This window comes from Phacochoerus africanus, chromosome 6, assembly GCF_016906955.1.
Source record: "Phacochoerus africanus isolate WHEZ1 chromosome 6, ROS_Pafr_v1, whole genome shotgun sequence".
In the NCBI taxonomy this organism is placed as follows: domain Eukaryota; kingdom Metazoa; phylum Chordata; class Mammalia; order Artiodactyla; family Suidae; genus Phacochoerus; species Phacochoerus africanus.
Window position 1 is genome coordinate 30,078,715 of NC_062549.1, and position 20,993 is coordinate 30,099,707.

Genomic DNA, 20,993 nt, shown 5'->3' on the forward strand with positions numbered 1-20,993 from the left:
AACAGAATAAGAGGAGTAAAGATGTGTAACTATATCTAAAGTTATACAATTCAGATCAGTTATACCAGGGCTTTAATTAGTGTGCTGACCTCTACAAGACATGCTATAGTAACATGGCTATAGTGACATGCTACAAGGTGTTTTTTATTTAGAGATAATACTTGTAGCAGTAAAATCAACTCATTTTCCTTTTGTGGATCCTGCATTATCAGAAGACCATATGAGTTTGAGGATGTATTTGAGCTGGTATAGGAAATTCCATTAAATAATACTGTCTTAAGACACTGAGCAAGAAAATTAACGCTTTTGAACTTTTAAGATATATTTTGTAGCCTTCTGATTGTATCAAAGAGAAATTCTGAATTTATTGCTAGTTTATCTGTAACACTTCTTTAGCACTTAGTGATTACCCTTCTTAGCAAAGCCCGTTGTGGCTCAGTGGTTAATGACTCCGACTAGCATCCATGAGGACGCAGGTTTGATCCCTGGCCTTTCTCAGTGGGTTGGGGATCCAGCTGTGCCATGAGCTGTGGTGTAGGTCATAGATGCAGCTCAGATCCTGCATTGCTGTAGCTGTGGTGTAGGCCAGCACCTACAGCTCCGATTCAACCCCTAGCCTGGGAATCCCCATATGCCGCAGATACAGCCCTAAAAAGCAAAAAAAAAAAAAAAAGGAAAAAAGGAAAGAAAGAGCAAACTCTTGACTAAGAACCTTTGTTAGGCAATGGCACCTACCTAGAATTAAATAAAGTGATTTTGTTTTAATTTTACTAAGTTTTAAATTTTATATCTACATTTTACTATAGTAAGTGGTACTGATTTCATCTTTAAAGGAATAATATAAACTCTGCATTTTAAAAAGTACTCACAGTATTTGACATTTAACAAAATATTGACTTAAAGAAAAATATTTAAATATTAATAAAAGTTATAAATGGATATGGCAAAAACTGAAGTTGATACATGACTGAAGTTCAAGAGACACTGAGCTAAAACCTGATGACAAATGATATAACTCAGAAATATTATAGACTGGTGAAAGAGGAGTTGGCACCAAACAAAATTGTAAAAGAAGCTCTTTCCCAGTGTTTCACGTCTTACAGTTTTAGTATAGTTTCCCTGTCTTAGTGGAATGGTAATCACTCCCTCCTTCATCTGTTCTGATTCTGTGTTATACAACCAGAAAACATGGTTTTCATGCTAGTGAGGAAAATACTCTTTAAATATAACATTTTACTTTTCTGAATATGATATTACTATCGTTGTTATTATACGATACTGAGTATGTTGTACTGTCTTCCTTGAATTCCAAACTATGTGAGATAAGCAGGGAGAGAAACTTGAATCTCCGTTTTGTACATAAAGAAAACAAAAGTAAGTAAATGTTCACCATTTTATCATTAACATCTAGGTCAGCAGATTGTGACACATAGGAACTCAATAAAAAATGCAGTGCATAAATGAATGAATAACCATCTTTGATCCCTTTAAATCACTTTTAAATTTTGAAGCCAATGAAATGAATTACTAGGTTGATACTTCTCATCAATTAGCAGAGCATGGGAGAGTGTAGAAGGAAAATTATGGAGAAATCTTTCCACTTCATCCTTATCTCCAGGGCCTCCATTGTGACCACCACAAAAATCACATCCCATTCTGATTGCCATCCACTCCATTTATAACAACGTCTTTTCAACGTGAGACCAGCCCTAGTATTACCAAAGCCAGCCTGTATTGAGTCTCTATCATATCCTTCTCCATAAGCTTTAAACACGCCATTGTGGCATCACATTCAACCTCAGCAAATAAAATTAAGTTTTCTATATGCAATTTTATTATCTCCCTCCCATAACAGTTGTCACAAATTTAGAATATTTTTAAAATGGTACCCGCAAGTTAGGCTCTGAACTTTTTTCCTGAAAGAAAATATTTCTTTTCAATACCTCCCTGAGCCCATAAATGAAATTGTCAGCAGCTTTATGCAAGGACAACAGGAACTTGATTGTTCAGTTTTCTGCCTATTTTAATTTTGAAATACACTTCATTTTCTCCATGTCTGTTTTTATAGATAATTTTCCTTACCAAATAAATACAACACATGAAAGACCAACAGTAAATCTTTCACTTGTTTCCTTAGAATAATATTCCAGTATGTTCATATTCCTGACATAGTAATGAAAATATAAAGTGAAGCAAAGAGGAGAATGCATCTCTTTGGTTGTTGATGAAAAAACTTCTTTGCACAGATTTGGAATTTATTTCTGCTTCAGATGATTGAACTTTGTCTTGTTCTTTCATCCATAATCATTCTTGGACCTACTTCTTACTCACCAATAAACACATATGTTGGGAGAGAAATTTTCCACTTATTGCCTGTGCTGGAATAGTCTAAGTAAATGTGTTTTTGTAATAAATGCCATTACCCTATCAAATATCCTTTTGAAAGAATCCAGATCTTGCAAAGCTATTCTCTCTGCAAAACTAATATGTGGAATTTAGATAGCTAAGAACTGGAGACCATAAGGATGAATGTCAGTGACAGTCCAGGTAATTTGAGTATTGCCTGGAATTTATGTCCAACTTAGCTGTCCCCACCACCACTATTTATTCTCTTATAGTTCCCCTTAGAACCATTTTCTCCGTCTAATGAATTTTCCTTTCTTTTTTAGAAACTTGGACTTGGACTTCTTACATATTCAAAATAGTCTATTTTAAGCAGAGATTTTAGTTTCATCCTCCTTGAAACTAATAATTCTTAATTCTCTGTCATCATCAATTAAAGCTTTGTTAATTATCTTATTTATAAGTTTTCCATTGTTTCTTCTAAAAAGTATTAAAGATAAAGTACGATTTATTGCCTGCTTAGCCATCCTAAGTAACTTTCTTCAAGTATGTGGAGGACTTTTAGTTGGAGAATGTGTTATTGTTGTCATGCTTATCTGTCAGGCTGAACAACAGAAGATAAGCTTAGTTGAGAGCAGAAGGTATTTCAGCTAGACATAAGGTAGAACATTTTGATCTTTCTTCCTTCTTTCCTAACATTCTAACTTCTTAACTTCCTTCTATCAATTCAACCTAGTTATAATGAGTAACTGTTAAGAGTCAACTACTGTCAAAAAAATGAACAAGACAGAATAGAGGTTGCATATAGTGAGGGAGACCATTAACAAAAAGTAAACAATAAGTAATGCAATTTCAAACCATACCAACTTCTAAGGACAAAATACAATCCATGATAGAGAAAGAGGAAAGTGACTTTAGATGGAATGTCCAGGGATCAAAGGCTGGAATGAGTTGCCAGGGAGGATTGTACATGTCTAGTTAATGGACACCATCAAGAAGAGAATATAAAACTATTTAACTGAAAGAGTTTATTCATGTACATTCCTCTGGTTGTGGATCTAGACAGTTCTCTCACATTTTCTACTGGTTCTGTGATTTTCTTATTCCATGTATTCATTGTGGCTGCAGTAGAGACAAACAAGTAATATTATTTTTCAGCACATAGGTTGTAGTTCATAGTACACTGTTAGTAGAAAGGAGGTATAAGAATGAAAAAGCATATTTGCACAAATGTAAATAAATACCACAATGTTTTTTATTCCCTTTCCCAGAAGTATTCATACTTTCTACCTTACCAGAAATTCTTCCATCCAATTTAAATATTAGATAATTTTTGTTTCATGAAGCATTTCTTTTTTATTTGTTTTTCCTTTTTAAAAAATTAAAGTATTCTAGATTTACAATATTGTTCCAATTTCTGCTGTACAGCAAAGTTACCCCGTCAGACAAATATATACATTCTTTTCCTCAAATTACCTTCCATCATGTTTTATCACAAGAGATGATATATTTCCCCATACTATACAGTAGGACCTCATTACTTATTCCTTCTAAATGTAATAGTTTGCATCTACTAAGCACAAACTCCTCATCTATCCCATCCCCCGCTTCCACCTTGGCAACCACAAGTCTGTTTTCCATGACTCTGAGTCTGTTTCAGTTCTATGGGTAGGTTCATTTGGGTCATATTTTAGATTACACATGTAAGTTATACCATGTGGTATTTGTCTTTCTCTTTCTGACTTATTTCACTTAGTACGAGAATCTCCATTTACATCATGTTGCTGCAAATGGCATTATTTCATTCTTTTTATGGCTGAGCAGCATTCCATTATGTATATGTACCACATCGTCTTAATATATTCTTCTGTTGATGTTTAGGTTGTTTCCATGTCTTGGCTACCGTGAATAGTGCTGCAGTGAACATAGGGACACGTATATATTTTGAATGGAAATTTTTTTCTGAATGTATGTCCAGGAGTGGGGTTGCTGGATCATGTGGTAGTTCTATATTTACTTTTCTGAGGTACTTCCAAACTGTTCTCCATAGTGGTTGTACCAATTTGCATTCCCACCAGTTGCCATGGGAGATAACCTAAGGAAACATTTGTACGATTGACATCTGAGAATGCTTTGCCAGTGTTCGCTTATGGGAGTTTTATGGTGTCTTGTCTTATATTTAAGTCTTTAAGCCATTTTGAGTTTATTTTTGTGCATGGTGTGAGGGTGTGTTTTAGTTTCATTGATTTACATGCAGCTGTCCAATTTTCCCAGAACCACTTGTTGAAGAGAAATTTTCCCATTTTACATTCTTGCCTTCTTTGTTGAAGATTAATTGACCATAGGTGTCTGGGTTTATTTCTGAGTTCTCTATCTGTTCCATTGGTCTCTACATCTGTTTTTGTAAAAGTACCACACTGTCTTGATTACTGTAGCTTTGTAATATTGTCTGAGCTCTGGGACAGTTATGTCTCCTGCTTGGTTTGTTGTTGTTGTTGTTTCTTTTTTCTTCAGGATTTCCCTGGCAATTCTAGGTCTTTCGTGGTTCCATATAAATTTTTGGATTATTTATTCTAGTTCTATGAAAAAAATGTTATGGGCAATTTGATAGGGATTGCATTGAATCTGTAGATTGCTTTGGGCAGTGTGGCCATTTGAACAATATTAATTCTTTCAATCCAGAAGCATAGAATATCTTTCCATTTCTCTGAATCATATTTAATTTCCTTGATTAATGTTTTATCATTTTTAGCATATAAGTCTTTCACCTCCTTAGGTTTATTCCTAGGTATTTAATTTTTGGGGGTCTGATTTTAAAATGTATTTTTATATTCCTTTTCTAATACTTCATTATCAGTATACAGAAATGCAACTGATTTCTGAATGTTGATCTTGTATCCTGCTACTTTGCTGAATTTGTTGATCAGTTCAAGTAGTTTTTGTGTGGATCCCTTAGGGTTTTTTAAAATATAGTATCAAGTCATCTGCATAGAGTGACAATTTTCTAGTTTCATTGAATTACCTGCAGCTATTCAGTTTTCCCAGCACCACTCAGTGAAAAGACTGTCTTTTTCACATTTTATGTTCTTGCCTCATTTGTAGAAGATTAATTGACAGTTGGTGTCTGGGTTTATTTCTGGGCTGTCTGTTCTGTTCCTTTGGTCTGTATGTCTGTTTTGGTACCAGTACCACACTGTCTTGATACTATACCTTTGTAATATTGTCTGAAGCCTGGAAGAGTTATGCCTTCTGCTTGGTTTTTGTTCCTCAGGATTGCTTTGGCTATTCTGGGTCTTTTATAGTTCCATGTAAATTTTTGGATTATTTGTTCTAGTTCTATGGAAAATGTCATGGGTAATCTGATAAGGATGGGATTAAAGCTGTAGATTGCTTTGGATAGAATGGCCATTTTAACAGTATTAATTCTTCCAATCTAGGAGCATGGAATATCTATCATTTCTCTGAATCCTCTTTAATTTCCTTAATGTTTTATAGTTCTTACCATATAAGTCTTTTACCTTGGTCGTATTTATTTCCAGGTATTTAATTTTTGGATGGCGTGATTTTAAAAGGTATTATTTTTATATTCATTTTCTAATATTTCATTTTTAGTATATGGAAATGCAACCAATTTCTGATTGTTAATCTAGTATCCTGCTACTTTGCCTAATTTGTTAGTCAATTAGAGTAGTTTTTGTGTGGAATCCTTAGAGTTTTCTGTGTATAGTGTCATAAAATTTGCAACTCTTCTCTTCCAAGCTGAATACCTTACATTTCTTTTGTTTTTCTGATTACTGTGGTTAGAACTTCCAATAAAATTGAATAAATGTGATGACAGTAGGCATCTTTGTCTTATTCAAGATTTTAGGGGGAAGGCTTTCAGCTTTTCTCTGTTGAGTGTTATATTGGTTGTGGATTTGTCATAAATGGCTTTTATTATGTCGAGATAGTATTCCCTCTCTATCCACTTCAGTAAAAGTTTTTATCATGAATAGATGTTGGATGTTTTCAAATGCTTTTTCTGCATCTATTGAGATGATAATGTAGTTTTTGACCCTTCTTTTGTTAATATGCTTATGGCATTGATTGATTTGCATATGTTGAACCATAATTGTGATCTTGCTCATGGTGTATGATCTTTTTTATGTGTTGTTGAATTCATTTGGCTAAAATTTTGTTGAAAATTTTTGTGTTTATATTCATCAAAGATATTGCCCTACAATTGTCTTTTTTTGTAGTATCTTTGCCTAGTTTGGGTATTAGGGTTCTGGTGGCTTCATAGAATACCTTTGAAATGTTCCTTCTTCAATATTTTGGAAAATTTTAAGAAGGATTGGTATAAGTTCTTTGCATGTATGGTAGAATTAGCCTAGGAAACCATCTGGTCCTGGAATTTTGTTTGTAGGGAGTGTTTTTATTACATATTCAATTTCATCACTTGTGATCAATCTGTTAAGATTATCTCTTTCTTCTTGCTTCAGTATTGGTGGGCTATACTTACCTAGAAACTCTTCCATTTTTTCTGGGTTGTCAAATTTGTTGCCATATGGTTGTTCACAGTATCCTCTTATGGTTTTTGGTATTTCTGCAGTGTCCATTGAGATTTTTCCTTTTTCATTCCTTTTTGTTTGTTTATTTGGGTTCTACCTCTCTCTGTTCTTCTTGGTGAGGCTGGCCAGAGATTTGTCAGTTTTGTTTACCCTTTCAAAGAACCAGCTCTTGGTTTTATTGATTATTTTCTATTGTTTTTTGAATCTCTATTTTGTTGATTTCCTTTCTGATCTTTATGATTTCCTTCCTTCTGCTGACTTGATGTTTTGTTTGCTCTTCTTTTTCTAGTTCTTTTCATTGGTAATTTAGGTTATTGATTTAAGATTTTTCTTCTTTTTTGAGAAAGGCCTGTATCACTATGAGCTTCCCACTAAGCACTGCTTTTGTGGCATCCCATAGATTTTCAGTGGTTGTGTTTTCATTGTCATTTGTCTCAAGGTATTTTTTTAATGTCCTATTTGATTTCCTTGTTGATTGTTGAGCCACTGGTTTTTTAGTAACATGTTTTAGTATCTGTGTAGTCGGTTTTTTCCTCATTTTCCTTCCTGTGGTTGATTTCTAGTTTCATGCCATTGTGATCAGGGAAGATGCTTGAAATAATTTCTATACTCTTAATATTTGAGGTTAGTTTTTAGCCCTAGTATGTGGTCAGTCTTAGAGAATGTTCCATGTTCACTTGAGAAGAGTGTATATTCTGTTTGTTTGGGGGTTTTTTTGGTTGAAATGTCCTAAAAATATAAATTTAGTCCAACTGTTCTGTTGTGTCATTTAGGATCTCTATCGCCTTGTTGATTATCTGTTCATTGATATGACAGAGGTGTTAAAGTATCCTACTATTACTGTAGTCCAATCAGTTTCTCCTTTATTTGTATTTGTTGCATATTTTTGGGTGCTCCTATATTAGGGGCATATATAGTTGGTGAGTGTAATGTCCTACTGAGCCACGATGGGAACTCCATGCCGTTTTTATTATAATATGTCTTTGTATAGGTCTCTTTGGATTGAAATTGTTTTGGTCCCTCTGGATATTTCTTCAAATATATTTTCTTTTTCTTTTTTTCTTTTTTGCCTTTTCTAGGGCTATTCCCTTGGCATATGGGGGTTCTCAGGCTAGGGGTCTAAACGAAGCTGTAGCCACTGGCCTATGCCAGAGCCACAGCAACACAGGATCTGAGCCACGCCTGCGACCCACACAACAGCTCATGGCAACCCACTGAGCAAGGCCAGGGATCGAACCCACAACCTCATGGTTCCTGGTCGGATTTGTTAACCACTGAGCCACGATGGGAATTCCCTCAAATATATTTTCAATCCCCTTTTTCTTTTCCTACTGGAATCCCTATTATGTATAGATTGGCACACTTGATATTATCCCATAGATCTCTTATATTGCTTTCATTTTTTTTTTCACTTGGTTTTCTGTCTATTATCCTGATTGGATGATTTCCATTATTCTCTCTTCCAAGTCACTTATCTGTTCCTCTGCATTATTCATTCTGTTCTTCAGCCTTTAACTCAGCTTTCATCTCTGCAAATGAATTTTCTAATTTGTCTTGGCTCCTCCTTATAGTTTCTAAGTTCCTTATTAAAGTAATCTGTGTTACTGTTGATATCCATTCTTAATTTCTTAAGTATTTTTCATTATCTCCTTTTTGAATTCATTGTCAGACTGCAGAGGTCTGTTTCATTGTTTGCTCCTTCAGGGGAATTCTCCATTTCTTTTAAGTGGAAATTTTTTCTGTGCCTCTTCATTTTTGCTTATATTTTTCTTATCTTGTAAGTTTAGGAAAACAATTATCTACTGTAGTCTTGGAGGCATATTTTTATGTAGGACCATCCCTGGGTAGCTTGTGAGGGCTTTTTTTTTTTTTTTTTGGACATAAAGGCTGCTTTTGGTTTGGATGCTTCCTGTCTCCTTCGTCAGTGTGCTCTGGCCATTATCCCCTTGATAGGAAGTGAGCCAGTGTATGGCCTGTGTGTGCTTCCAGGGAGATGGAGGCAATTGGAAGGGCCTTTAGCCACTGCTGGTTGTGGGCCCTTGGTAGTGGTGAAGACAAATGGCAAGATGTAAATGCAGACTGCTCCTGGTTGCAGGGCCCTGGGGTAGTGGCAGTGACCCACAGGGAGGTGAGGCCAGCACCAAGAGCCTTTGAAGTGGCAGCCTCAGGTCATGTGCGTTCCCAGGGGAGTGAGGGCAGTGGGTGGCTCTGGGTTACAGGGCTCTTTGCAGAGGCAACCCCTGAAGTGACTGGGGCCATGGATGATGTCTGTTTATGGGACAGTTAGTGGTGGTGTGCCACACCCACCTCAGGAGTCCTAGATGGCTGTGGTCATTTGCATCTGCCCCTGTAGCCAACGCAGCAGGTGCACCACTATCTGAGAGCCTGACCTTATACAGAGAAAGATGTTCCTACAGTGGTCCCACCCCTCCTCCTCTCACCCTCCCCAGCAATGATGCCTTGTTTCTCCTGTAGGCCCAGGCCCCCTCGCACACTGCACTCCCCAGCCCCAGGCACACTGCTCCCCAGCCCCCTCAAGCTGTTTCCACATAGCCAACCCTAGTCCTCTCCCCAAATTGACCTCAGCGCCCACCTGAGTGTCTCAGGCTCTGGTGCCCCGGCCGTGGTACTGATGGTCTGTGTAGCACTCTCTCTGCTTTTCCCTCCTCTGACCAGCTGCTGTGCTTCTCTCTGAGGCTTTGAGGCTCCCCCTCACCTGGCTGATCTCCCTGTCAGGAATCCCAAGGTGTGGATTCCTTTCCTCTTTCACAGTTCCCTCTCAGGAGTGCTGGTCCCATCCTGATTACTTTTTTCTCTTCTCTTTCTTTTTTTCCTTTTGTTTTACCCAGTTATGTGGAGGGTTGCTTGCCCTTTTTGGAGATCTCAGGCCTTCTGCCAGTGTTCAGTAGATGTGTAGATGTTCTGTTTGAATCATTCTACACTTAGATTTTTTTTTTTTTTTTGATGTGTTTGAGGGAGAAGGTGAGCCCCACATCTTATTCCTCCACCTTCTTCATCCTACCCTTCATCATTTCACATTTCTTATGGACCAAACCATCTAATTGCCACACCCATTTTCTATGGAACTGACCCTTTAATGAGTCATGAGATGATTTGTCAGCGTACATTTATAATCCAGAAGTATCCGTGTACTTTGACTCATTAGCCTTAGGAAAATTTGTTAGTTTTTTCCATAGGTTTCTTTTTTTATATAGGATATTACAAGAAATATGTATATTTCAATAGTGGGAGGAAATAATCCCTGTTTGTGCCCTTCTGGGCCCAAGTAAAGGAATCAGTTTTATTATAAACCTAATGTTTTCTGTATTATTTAGCACTTAGAAAGCAGAAATGTAATATTCAGTGCATGCTTGTTTGTATGCATTTATTATATATAAACATAAATGTGCAAAAATCTGTGACTCTAAAATTACGAAAATGAAAACTTTTTCTCATTAGATTGTCACATTCAAAGCAAACTTGCATTCCAAGAAAACATGGTCTTTTGTACTAAGGTAACATTCTTCAAAATAAATTTTTCTGCAAGTCTGTTAGAAACTATAATCACTAAAGGTAGTCAACCAAAAAATATATATACGTTAACAAAATATGGTATTGTTTTGCATTCTTTTACTTACCTTTTCTTTCAGGCCAACTTTCATATTTGATACATAATATAAAAGCTATGTAAAAATCTGACCTAACCTTCTGCAGAAAGAATCTGTTGCAGTAGAAACTCCAATCTCTTTTTCCCATGCATAAACTATGTCAGCCAATAGACGAGACTTTGCTAAAGCTAACAAAGGATATTTCTCAGTTCAATTCTAAAAGATGGGACAAAGCCATACACATAAAGCTTTCGTACATATACCTAGAACTTACCAGATACTAGCAGTAGACACTTGGTAAATGATTGCCTTGCCTGCTATATAATCTTGAAGAAGACGAAGAGAATGAAAGAAATTAACAGCCTCTCTAACTGGTTGAAATGACAGGATCTTTGGGAAAATATAATCATCTTAGCGTTTTTGGTAACCCAGGAAGGACCTGCTAACCATTGTCAGATAACTGGTGTTCCCTAGGTTTTAAGGCAGAAATGTTGAGGGAAAGAATCCATTTGGGTAATTTAATGTTGACAGCAGAAATCTACATTGCATTGCATTATTTCAAAGCAATTTCTTATTTAGTGCATAATCTCTAAGCCTATTCCACAAAAATGTACATTCCTTGAAGGCAAGAACTTCATGCTCTTCACCTCAGTGCATAGTGCATTTCACATAGAATGTGGTAATAATATGGGTTAAATGAATGAACAGGCTATCAGAGACGCTATGAGGACACTGCAGAATCACAAATTATCCTGGTGAGAAGACATAAAAACAAATCAATTTGAGTATAAATGTGAGTCTTTTGTGAACTTAGATTTAAAATGCCTAAGTATATATAGATTAATTTGTATGCACACACAGAACAAAAAGATGAATATCGAAGACTGGGACTTAATTTCAAAAATAACGAAACCCTGGAAGGCTAAACTCCAAATTAGAAAAATTTGAGTGTTAAGTTTTCAACTTTCAAATAAATTTGAGCATCCTAAGTGAAAAGTTTAGGATTACATTCCTATTTTATGGGGGTGGGGAATTTTCACTTATTGGAAAAAGAACAAATATCAGGAAATGTCTTTTAAAAGATAAGTTTGAAACAGGGTGAAACAGAACTGATATAGGCCTTTAACACCAGGCTGCCACCAAAGGTTAATAATTGATGTGGATGAGAAATAACCAAATGCTTAATTTTGTTTGTATTTTACTCTAATAATTAATAAATATTTTTTATTTATTCATCACACTCAATGTGTAACAGTCATTTTGTATTTAAATGATTTATATTTAATAACTTACATGCCACCTCTACAAACCCTTTGAAAGAGATCTTTGGCAAGAACTGAGATACAGAAGAGTTAGATAAATTGCCAAAGGTCACAGAATTATTGTCAGAGGTAGGATTTGAATGTGACCTCCAGGTAAGTCATTACCATAGCCACTCTTTCTACTGGAATTCTTAAAAGGAATGGCATTCAAAGACAAGAATTTAGCTTGGTTTTATTGTTTACAGCACACTTGCATGAGGATTTCCTCACTTAAACATGGTTAAAAGTTAAATGAAATCCAACAGAGGAATAAGACTGTAAGAGAGTACCTGGAGGATTTAAATGAATTCAAGATACCTAGCCAAGATAAACAACTTCTTATCTATGGAACAAAAAGAAGAGAAAGGGGGGGAAAAGCCACATCCTTGACTTGAAGGGCTATGGTATATAATGACAGAAGGAATGCAGACCTCTGGAAAGATCCTTTGCCTCTTACACACAAGAACATGCAGCTGCACCTTGAGGCTAAGTACCGGTAGGGCTGACTTTGTACATGTGAACTCAGTGAGTGATTTTCATGATGAGCTCATTAATGACTATGGAACCAATCAGACTTTTTTTTCAACCTCATCCTTAGTGATAAAAGAGAAAAATCCTTTTTTAAATTTTTTTATTGTATTGCAATATAGTTGACTCACCAAGTTGTGTTAATCTCAGGTATATGGCAGAATAAACCAGGTGTACATATATCCATTCCTTTTCAGATTCTTTTCCCAAATAGGCAACCATATAATACCAAGTAAATTTCACTGTGCTATACAGTAGATCCCTGTTACCATCTCTTCCATGTATAAATAGTATGTATATATCAATTCCATCCCTCCCTCTGCCAAATTTTCCCTTTGGTAAACATGTTTGGTTTTGAAATCTTTGAGTCTGTTTTTGTTTTGTAAGTTCCTCTGTAACATTGCTATTAGATTCCACATATTAGTGATCTCATACAGTATTTGTCTTTCTCTGTCTGATTTACTTAGTATGATAATTTCTAAGTCCATCTATGTTGCTGCAAATGACATTATTTCATGCTTTTTTATGGCTGAGTAATATTTCATTGTATATACATACTACATCTTCTTTATCCATTCTTCTGTTGATGGACATTTTGATTGCTTCCATGTCTTGGCTATTGCAGATACTGCTGCAAAGAACATTGAGGTGCATGTATCTTTTCAAATTACAGTTTTGTCTAAATAGATGCACAGGAGTGGGATTGTTGGATCATATGATAGTTCTATATTTAGTTTTTAAGGAACCTCAATAGTGTTCTCCATAGTAGTTGTACCAGCTTACTTATATTCCCACCAACAGTGTAGCAGGATTCCCTCTCCAGCATTTATTGTTTATAGACTCTGATGGCCATTCTGACTGGTGTGAGGTGATACCTCATTGTAGTTTTGATTTGCATTTTCTAATTAGAGATGTTGAACATCTTTTCATGTGTTTTTTGGCCATCAGTCTGTCTTATTTGGAGAAATGTCAATTTAGATCTTCTGACCATTTTTTAATTAGGTACCTTGCTTTTTGATTTAAAGCTGAATGAGATGCTTATATATTTTGGAGATTAATCCCTTATCAGTTGCTTCTTTTGCAAAGATTTTTTTTCCCATTCTTGGGTTGTCTGTTTTGTTAATGGCTTCCTTTGCTGTGCAAAACCTTTTAAGTTTAATTATGCCCCATTGATTTCTTTCATTTTTTTTCCATTACTCTAGGAGGTGAATCAGAAAAGATATTGCTGTGATTTATATCAAAGAGTGTTCTGCTTATGACTTCCTCTAAGGGTTTTATAGTATCTGGTCTAACATTTAGGTCTGTAATCCACTTTGAGTTTATTTTTGTATATGGTATTAGAGGGTATTCTGATTTCATTCTTTTACATGTAGCTGTCCAGTTTTCCCAGCACCACTTGTTGAAGAAACTGTCTTTTCTCCATTGTATCTTTTTGCTTCCTTTGTTGTAGATTAACTGGCCATATGTGCCTGGGTTTATTTCTGGGCTTTCTCTTCTGTTCCATTGATCTTTATTTATGTTTTTGTACCAATACCACACTGCAGCTTTGATGACTGTAGCTTTGTAGTATAGTCCGAAGTCAAGGAGTCTGATTCCTCTAGCTCTGTTATTCTTTCTAAAAATTGTTTTAGCTATTCATGGTCTCTTGTGTTTCCATTCAAATTTCAATTTTTTTGTTCTAGTTCTGCAAAAAAAAAAAATCATTGGTAATTTCGTACAGATTGCACTGAATCTGTAGATTGCCTTGGGTAGTATAGTCATTTTGATGATATTGATTCTTCTAATTCAAGAGCATGTTATATCTTTCCATCTGTTTGTGCCATCTTTGATTTCTTTCATAGCTTTCTGAATACAGGTCTTTTGCCTCCTTAGGTAGGTTTATTCCTAGATATTTTATTTTTTTTGTTGTTGTGATGGTAAGTGGGAATATTTTCTTAATTTCTCTTGCTCTCTCTCTCTCTCTTTTTTTTTTTTGTTGTTGTCGTTAGGGTATAGGAATGAAAGAGGTTTCTATGTATTCTTTGTGCAAGTTCTTTTGCTAATTAGAATGTGTACATTGAAAATGAATGAAAGAAATTGATAACCACAGATATATCTTTTTATTTTGCTGCACTTTTTACCTTAGAAAAGAAGTGTTGATAGACATTTTGTTTAGGATCAGAAGAATTTGAGAATTTGGTTTCCTGACTTTCAAATAAATTTGAACTTCCTGAGTACAAATTTTAGAATCAAGTTCCTATTTCTGGGCAGAGTTTTACTTATTGGTGATAAAATGTGAATTTTCTGCTTCAAAGATAAAAGACTCAAATGATTTTTAAAGGCCTGAGAAGCCTGGGATAGTTATTACAAAACTAAATTTTAACGAGTTAAGTGTAAATGAATTAGAAACATGCATCTCAGATTTCTTATTAAAATATACATAAGGTTACAGGTTATACAGAAAGTATGCTTGGCAAAGTACATCTCAGCACTTGCCAATCTTAAAACATTTGAGACATTTTATCAGTTGTCCCAAGAGCAGATGGAAGCTGCTGCTTTCTTCCATCCTTTGCTTTCATCAAAGAGGTCTTTTACTCTTAAAGTGCCTTTTTTAGATTAACTTCTTTAACATATTGCTCATTTGTTGTTCCCAGCCGCTTACAAAACAAAGTTGATATTTCCTCAGTATTATAGAGAATATAAACTCCAGTTATTTGGTATCTTATCAGAGAAGAACTGTAAACCCAGGCATACTCTTCTATATGTTCACTCTATGAAAACTTACATAAAGTACCCATTAGTACATATGATGATCTGTGAATACTAAAAAGTACATATGAATAACCAGGAGTCTTCTGTACTTTCGCCTCCTTTCTATAAATGTGCTTTAAAACTACATCTTTTTAGGACTTATGTTTAAAAGACTTCACTAAGCTTAATTTTTCTCAAAGAGAGGTAGAAAGTGAACAAACTGAATTTTTTTTTTGTCTTTTTGCCATTTCTTGGTCTGCTCCCGCAGCATATGGAGGTTCCCAGGCTAGGGGTCAAATCGGAACTGTAGCTGCCAGCCTACACCAGAGCCACAGCAACGTGGGATCCGAGCCGCATATGGGACCTACACTACAGCTCATAGCAACGCTGGATTGTCAACCCACTGAGCAAGGGCAGGGATCAAACCCGCAACCTCATGGTTCCTAGTCAGATTCATTAACCACTGCGCCATGACGGGAGCTCCCTGAAATATTTAATACAAAGAAATTCCTTGTTCCTTGTCAAATAAAGCAGAGAATACTTACACAAAATTAACTAAATATTTGTGATTTTGAAATTCAAAGTATTTTATAAAGGACACTACAAACTGAAATTATCATGAGAAATAATTACCATTTCATTTCTGCCATCTTAATTCATCATTTTTATTATTATCAATTGTTCTCTGATAGTCCATAGTGTGCAAGACCCACTGGTCTTAAGATAAAGAGATAATCAAATACCTTAACCTTTTTGATTTCCACATGAAATCAAAACAAAGTATTGAAAACAAAAACTATATTAGATACTTAAATGCCACATCTTTATAATACAAACATTGAACAGCTGTACTCATTTGGGTCCAAATTGTTTTCATATTTCTCTAATTAACCCTACCAAGCAAATAAGGAAGTATGTTGGCACTGATGACCTGGTCTTCACTATTGAATCATTATGATGCCCCTTAAGATCTAATCCTTTTTGTTTCTGCTCTAAAGCTTCTGCCCACTTCCTAGATAACTTACACAAGAGCACTTAGGATTTTAGTCTTTAATAGGGCACCATCTTATATGATCTTTGCAATTGTGCTGTGAAAATGATTGATTGGACGTTTGTAATCCACATCTTGGAATGAGGAGGTAAGTGGCTGTGTAACTTTGGAAAAATTCCTTAAACTACCTGAGCATCAATGTCTTCATTATACTACTTGCCGTACCACATATGACTGTTTGGAGAATAAAATGAGAAAATGCATATAAATATTTTAGTATAGTCAAATATTAACTTCTTAATAAATATCAAATATTATTTATACCATTGCCTAAGACCACTTAGTTATTAATTGGTAAAATCAGCATCAACATCTCAGTCTTCTAATTTCTGGTCTGGTGTTCTCTAGGCTCTACATTGCCCTCAAGACAATTTCTAAACATGTAATAAAAACCTCCATGTTCTTGCTCCTGTTTATTTTTCTAGCCCTGTATTTTCCAACCCCTTACCCACTGGCACTGCAGCCAAGCCAAGCTTCTGGCAGGCACTGTCTCCTTCTCTCTCAGAGAACATACTGTTTTTATAATTTCTTTCTGTCCAGTGATCTCACACCCATCCTTCAGGATCCAGTTCAAGTGATGAGTGAACCTTATAGACCCACAATCAGGACCTTCTGCCTCTGTTTCTAAGATTTTCTTCATCTCTGTTTAACAGCTATCATCTCATTTTTTAAACAGTCATTGTCTCTCTCTCTCTCCTGCACAAAACTGTATACTCCTTGAAGTCAGGAATTTTGTTTTACTCAGCTCTCACCCTTATGTGTATTTATTGGTTAGTATTGGCTGAATTGATTCTAAATACATTTTTTCGCCTTGATCATGCTGCCATGTATGCTCAGTATGGCTTTGGCAGACCAGTTACAAAATGAGGGATCTAAATAATATTTGATTAAACATTAACCTGGCAGATCTGATTCTCGTGGTCAAATATTGGTTCCCATTCCTTGGGAATGCTCTACTTATTCACCTGATGATGGATAAGTAGACTAGATGAACTATAAATTTTTACACATTGTTCAGATTTCCACCAACATTGCCATTTTTCCACCTTCATTTCCCGCAAGTCTCCCCCTTGTTCACTGCATACCAACTACACTGATATTCTTTTAGTCCATAAACACACGAAGCTCTCTTTCTACTTCATGGCATTGGCATGTGCTATTGTCTGCTTAGAAGAGTCTCACCCCATCTTCACATGGTTGTCTCCTCATTCTTCAGGTCTCATTAAATGTCAATTTCTTCCATGTATGTGAAAAGTCAAGTAGGTCTCAGTTATTCTCCTTTGTAGTTCCCTGATTCTCTCTTTCCTTCCTTCTTCTTGGCTCCTCCCTTCTTCTCTTCCTATCCCTCCTCTTCCCCTCCCAGCTCCTCCTCCTCCTCCTCTTCATTTTCCTTTTCATCATCATTTGTAGATTTTTTTTTATTTGCTACTTTCTTGTCTGTTTCTCACATTAGGATTAAGTTCCCTGAAGGTAAGGACCACATCTGTCTTGTTAAGTGTTGTTTGACAACACTTCATTATAATTACATACTGAATAAAGAAAAAAAATGAATGAATGTAATACATATGGATTTTATATATTCAGGTGTCTATAAACTATAGCTTTCTCAGTAAACTAGACCAGTTCAGATTATAGAGGCTTTATAAGTAGAAACATTAAACCTGTCAAAAAGCCTTTAGTCCCTTGCCAGACATTTATTAAACAAACTGTTAGATATGGTACCAAGTATAGGGAATATAGTTCTTTTCATTGCTTTTAGAAAAATGATCAAAAGACTTATGTGATTTGGTCTTCAGACCCTCTCAGCTTCAGGCTACTGTTTCTGTTGGTAACTCTGACCCAGCCATACTGGTCTTCTTTCAGTGTCTCCAGAATGCCATTCTTCTTACCACAAGCATGACCCCACTTTGGAAAAGATGCATAAGATCAATTTATCTGACTCCCTCATGTGCCCCTACTATCTCTTTTCCTAAGCTAAGTTTCCTAATGAATGTATCCTTTAGCCTGTGCCCTTCTGTTGCAGCAGACCTCTGCCTTCCCACATTCTTCCAGAACTCTTAAGACTCTATAAACCAAACAAAACCACACGCTTTTTCCCTGTGTATCCTAATGTAACTTGTAGGATCATTCTATGATTTCTGGTAGTTCTCAACAATAGTGTAACTGTGTTTGCTTTAGAGACCATGGTGGATATTTGAAAGACTAGGAAAGGCTCATTAACATGATGGAAGAGTGCCTCAAGAAGGTCAAAGAAAAGGAGGGGAAAGTTAAAATACTGAAGCAATCAAGTTGAATTTAATTTTGTCCTTTGAGAATCTTATGGGTAAATGAAATCCCTAATATTAGAATGTCTTTTGTAGTATAAATAGCATATTTTTATTAATTGTACTTACCAAAACAAAAATTCAAAGGAATTAATCTTAAGAGAAAAAAAGTGGAATTTGTTTCCTCTTTCCTTGCCAAATAAGAACATTTTTTGTCCCTCATGTTTTGACTGCATTAACATCTATGTTGTTTGCATGCAGTTGATAAAACGTCATTAAATACATTGTCTTTCCAAATTCGTGGACATACCTTACTTTTTCCTAGTATGAATTTATGATTAATATAGCTTTTTAGGCCTCTAGTATGACTTTATAAACAGAACCCAGCTGTATGCATCTTCCAAAACTGAAAAATGAGAACTAGCTTTTCTCCATTTAACTTTTTCTAAAGTTTCTGCAAATGATGCTTGTGTTACAGTTAAACATCAGCTGTACAGCCCTCTCTTTCTTTAGCTATTAGTCCCTTAGGTATAACTTTTATAATCAAAAAGAGGTCAACTGTATCCAAATACAAATATGCCAGAATGTCTCTGGCATAGCTCTCTCCCTAAAGATTTTAGTAGTGTTACTTAAGGAGAGAGAGAAAAAGTGCTATGTTTTATCTAAAAATCTAAGAACTTAATTCATTTAAAAAATAAAGTACTGAATTATCCTTGCAGAGAACTATGAGAGCTTAGCATCTCTATGTAACTTATTTTTATGCTTACTAAGTTTAGGCAGAACTTGAACAATCACCAAAAAAATGCTTTTATATAGGAATTACATGGCTACTGTTGATGACTGCTTCTCATATTGCTATAAACTGCAGGGAGGGGGCACAGCAAAACAACTCCATGGTCAGGTCCCAGGATCCAATTAATTTCAGAAGCAGCTGAGGGCCAGCTCTTGGCCAAATTTCAAAGTAGGTGGGGAACATATCTTTATTTAGATGCCGGTTGTCTAAGCTTCTGAACTTCACTGCTAGTAATTAATTGTTATATTTCCAATAACAGGCTTCAGGTGGAATACCTCTTAAGGCTTGACTAGATTGTGTCTTGAAGCCCAGATGCTTCCCATCAGTACACTGGGAAATGAGTCCCAGTGGAGTGACACCAAAGCTGATTTTCATGAGAGCATTCCTCTTTCTGATTGTTTGTATGCCATTTAAAACAATTTCACTACCAAGAAGATATTTATTAAATAACCCCTATTTGCAAATAATCACACATATGAATGTTTCCCCACAGTTAATGGCATTAACTTCCAAATGTTCATTTTAATGATGTAATTGTTTCTTTTTTCTATCATTATTAACTAATCTTTCAGGCTGGTGGTTTGATGCTTGTGGCCCATCCAATCTAAATGGGATGTTCTATACAGCGGGACAGAACCATGGAAAACTGAATGGGATAAAGTGGCATTACTTCAAAGGGCCCAGTTACTCTTTACGTTCCACAACTATGATGATTCGACCTTTGGACTTTTGAAAGTACAATATCAGAAGCGATCATAAAAGCCACAGAGAAATCTGGAGAAGCCACCAAATGAGAAATTGCGTGAAAACTTCTGAAACAAACAGTATCGTCTCCCTTCCAGCAACAAGTAGCAGTTATGTGAAATCACCAAGGTTCTTGACTGTGAATGTAGAATCTTTTGAGTTCACAGAAGTCTCTACTTGGGGTGACTGCGTTCATATGGCTTGACTACAGAGAATGCCACTCACTGTCATGCTTTAAAAAGGGAAGAAACTGTTCAGCTCTCTGTGCTTCAAACTACTACTGGATCTTATTTTGGAACTTTGGTAGCCAGATGATAAACATGGTCTATTTCATGTAAAGCAGAAGACAAATAAGAAAATAGGAACAACAACAACAAAAGAGTATACATGAAGGATAAAAACAGGCCTTCTATAATTCTTTGGAAAAGATGTGTTGCACCAGTAAATGGTGTTATTTCTATGCAAACCCACTAACAATAAGTTTGTACTGTTGCACAATTTTAATAAAAGTTCAGAAAGATTAGCATTGCTCTCTGAGTTGGTTAAATGGATTTCAGAAGCCTAATTCCTAAATCATACTTACAAGTTGATGTCAGTTAACACATCTTCAAATGTAAATTCCATTTTGTTAAACTATGAAGAATTGTAGTGCATGAAGAATAGCAGTGTGAGGTAGAAACACAGTCCATTACTCTGATTTTTTGGATGCAGTTTTCAGAAAAAAAAGTGGACAGTTCAAATATGGACATATGAGGTGAAAAATTATGCCCCCCATCCTTCAGTTTTCATTTACTTTAAAAAAATAACTGACTTATATATAAATATATTTATAGCCTGAGTAAAGTTTAAAGAATGTGAAATATACTTCAAGCCCTTAAAACAATACACATGCATTTAATATTTCCTTTGATATTATACACGAAAGCAGTATTTTAGAGTGTGTTAAGTTGAAATAAAACCAAGTAAACTGGAACAGCTCATTTTACAGTATCTTCTTGCATGTGTACACTTAAGTGTAACTTCATTATTTTTAAAATGATCTTAGTTCTTCACCATGTTATTTCATGTTAATTTAATTTTT

At 35.5% G+C, this 20,993-nt stretch overlaps 1 protein-coding gene across 2 annotated transcripts in view; it reads left to right on the top strand.

Annotated features, from left to right (window-relative positions):
* Nucleotides 1–20,435, top strand: part of ANGPT1 (angiopoietin 1) — a 289,488-nt gene extending 269,053 nt beyond the window's left edge. For both annotated transcript variants that reach the window (XM_047783418.1, XM_047783419.1), the window contains exon 9: nucleotides 19,741–20,435. In XM_047783418.1, the coding sequence (XP_047639374.1) occupies nucleotides 19,741–19,901 (161 nt within the window). In that variant the 3' untranslated portion in view covers nucleotides 19,902–20,435. The remainder of the gene's footprint in view (nucleotides 1–19,740) is intronic.
* Nucleotides 20,436–20,993: the final 558 nt, after the last annotated feature.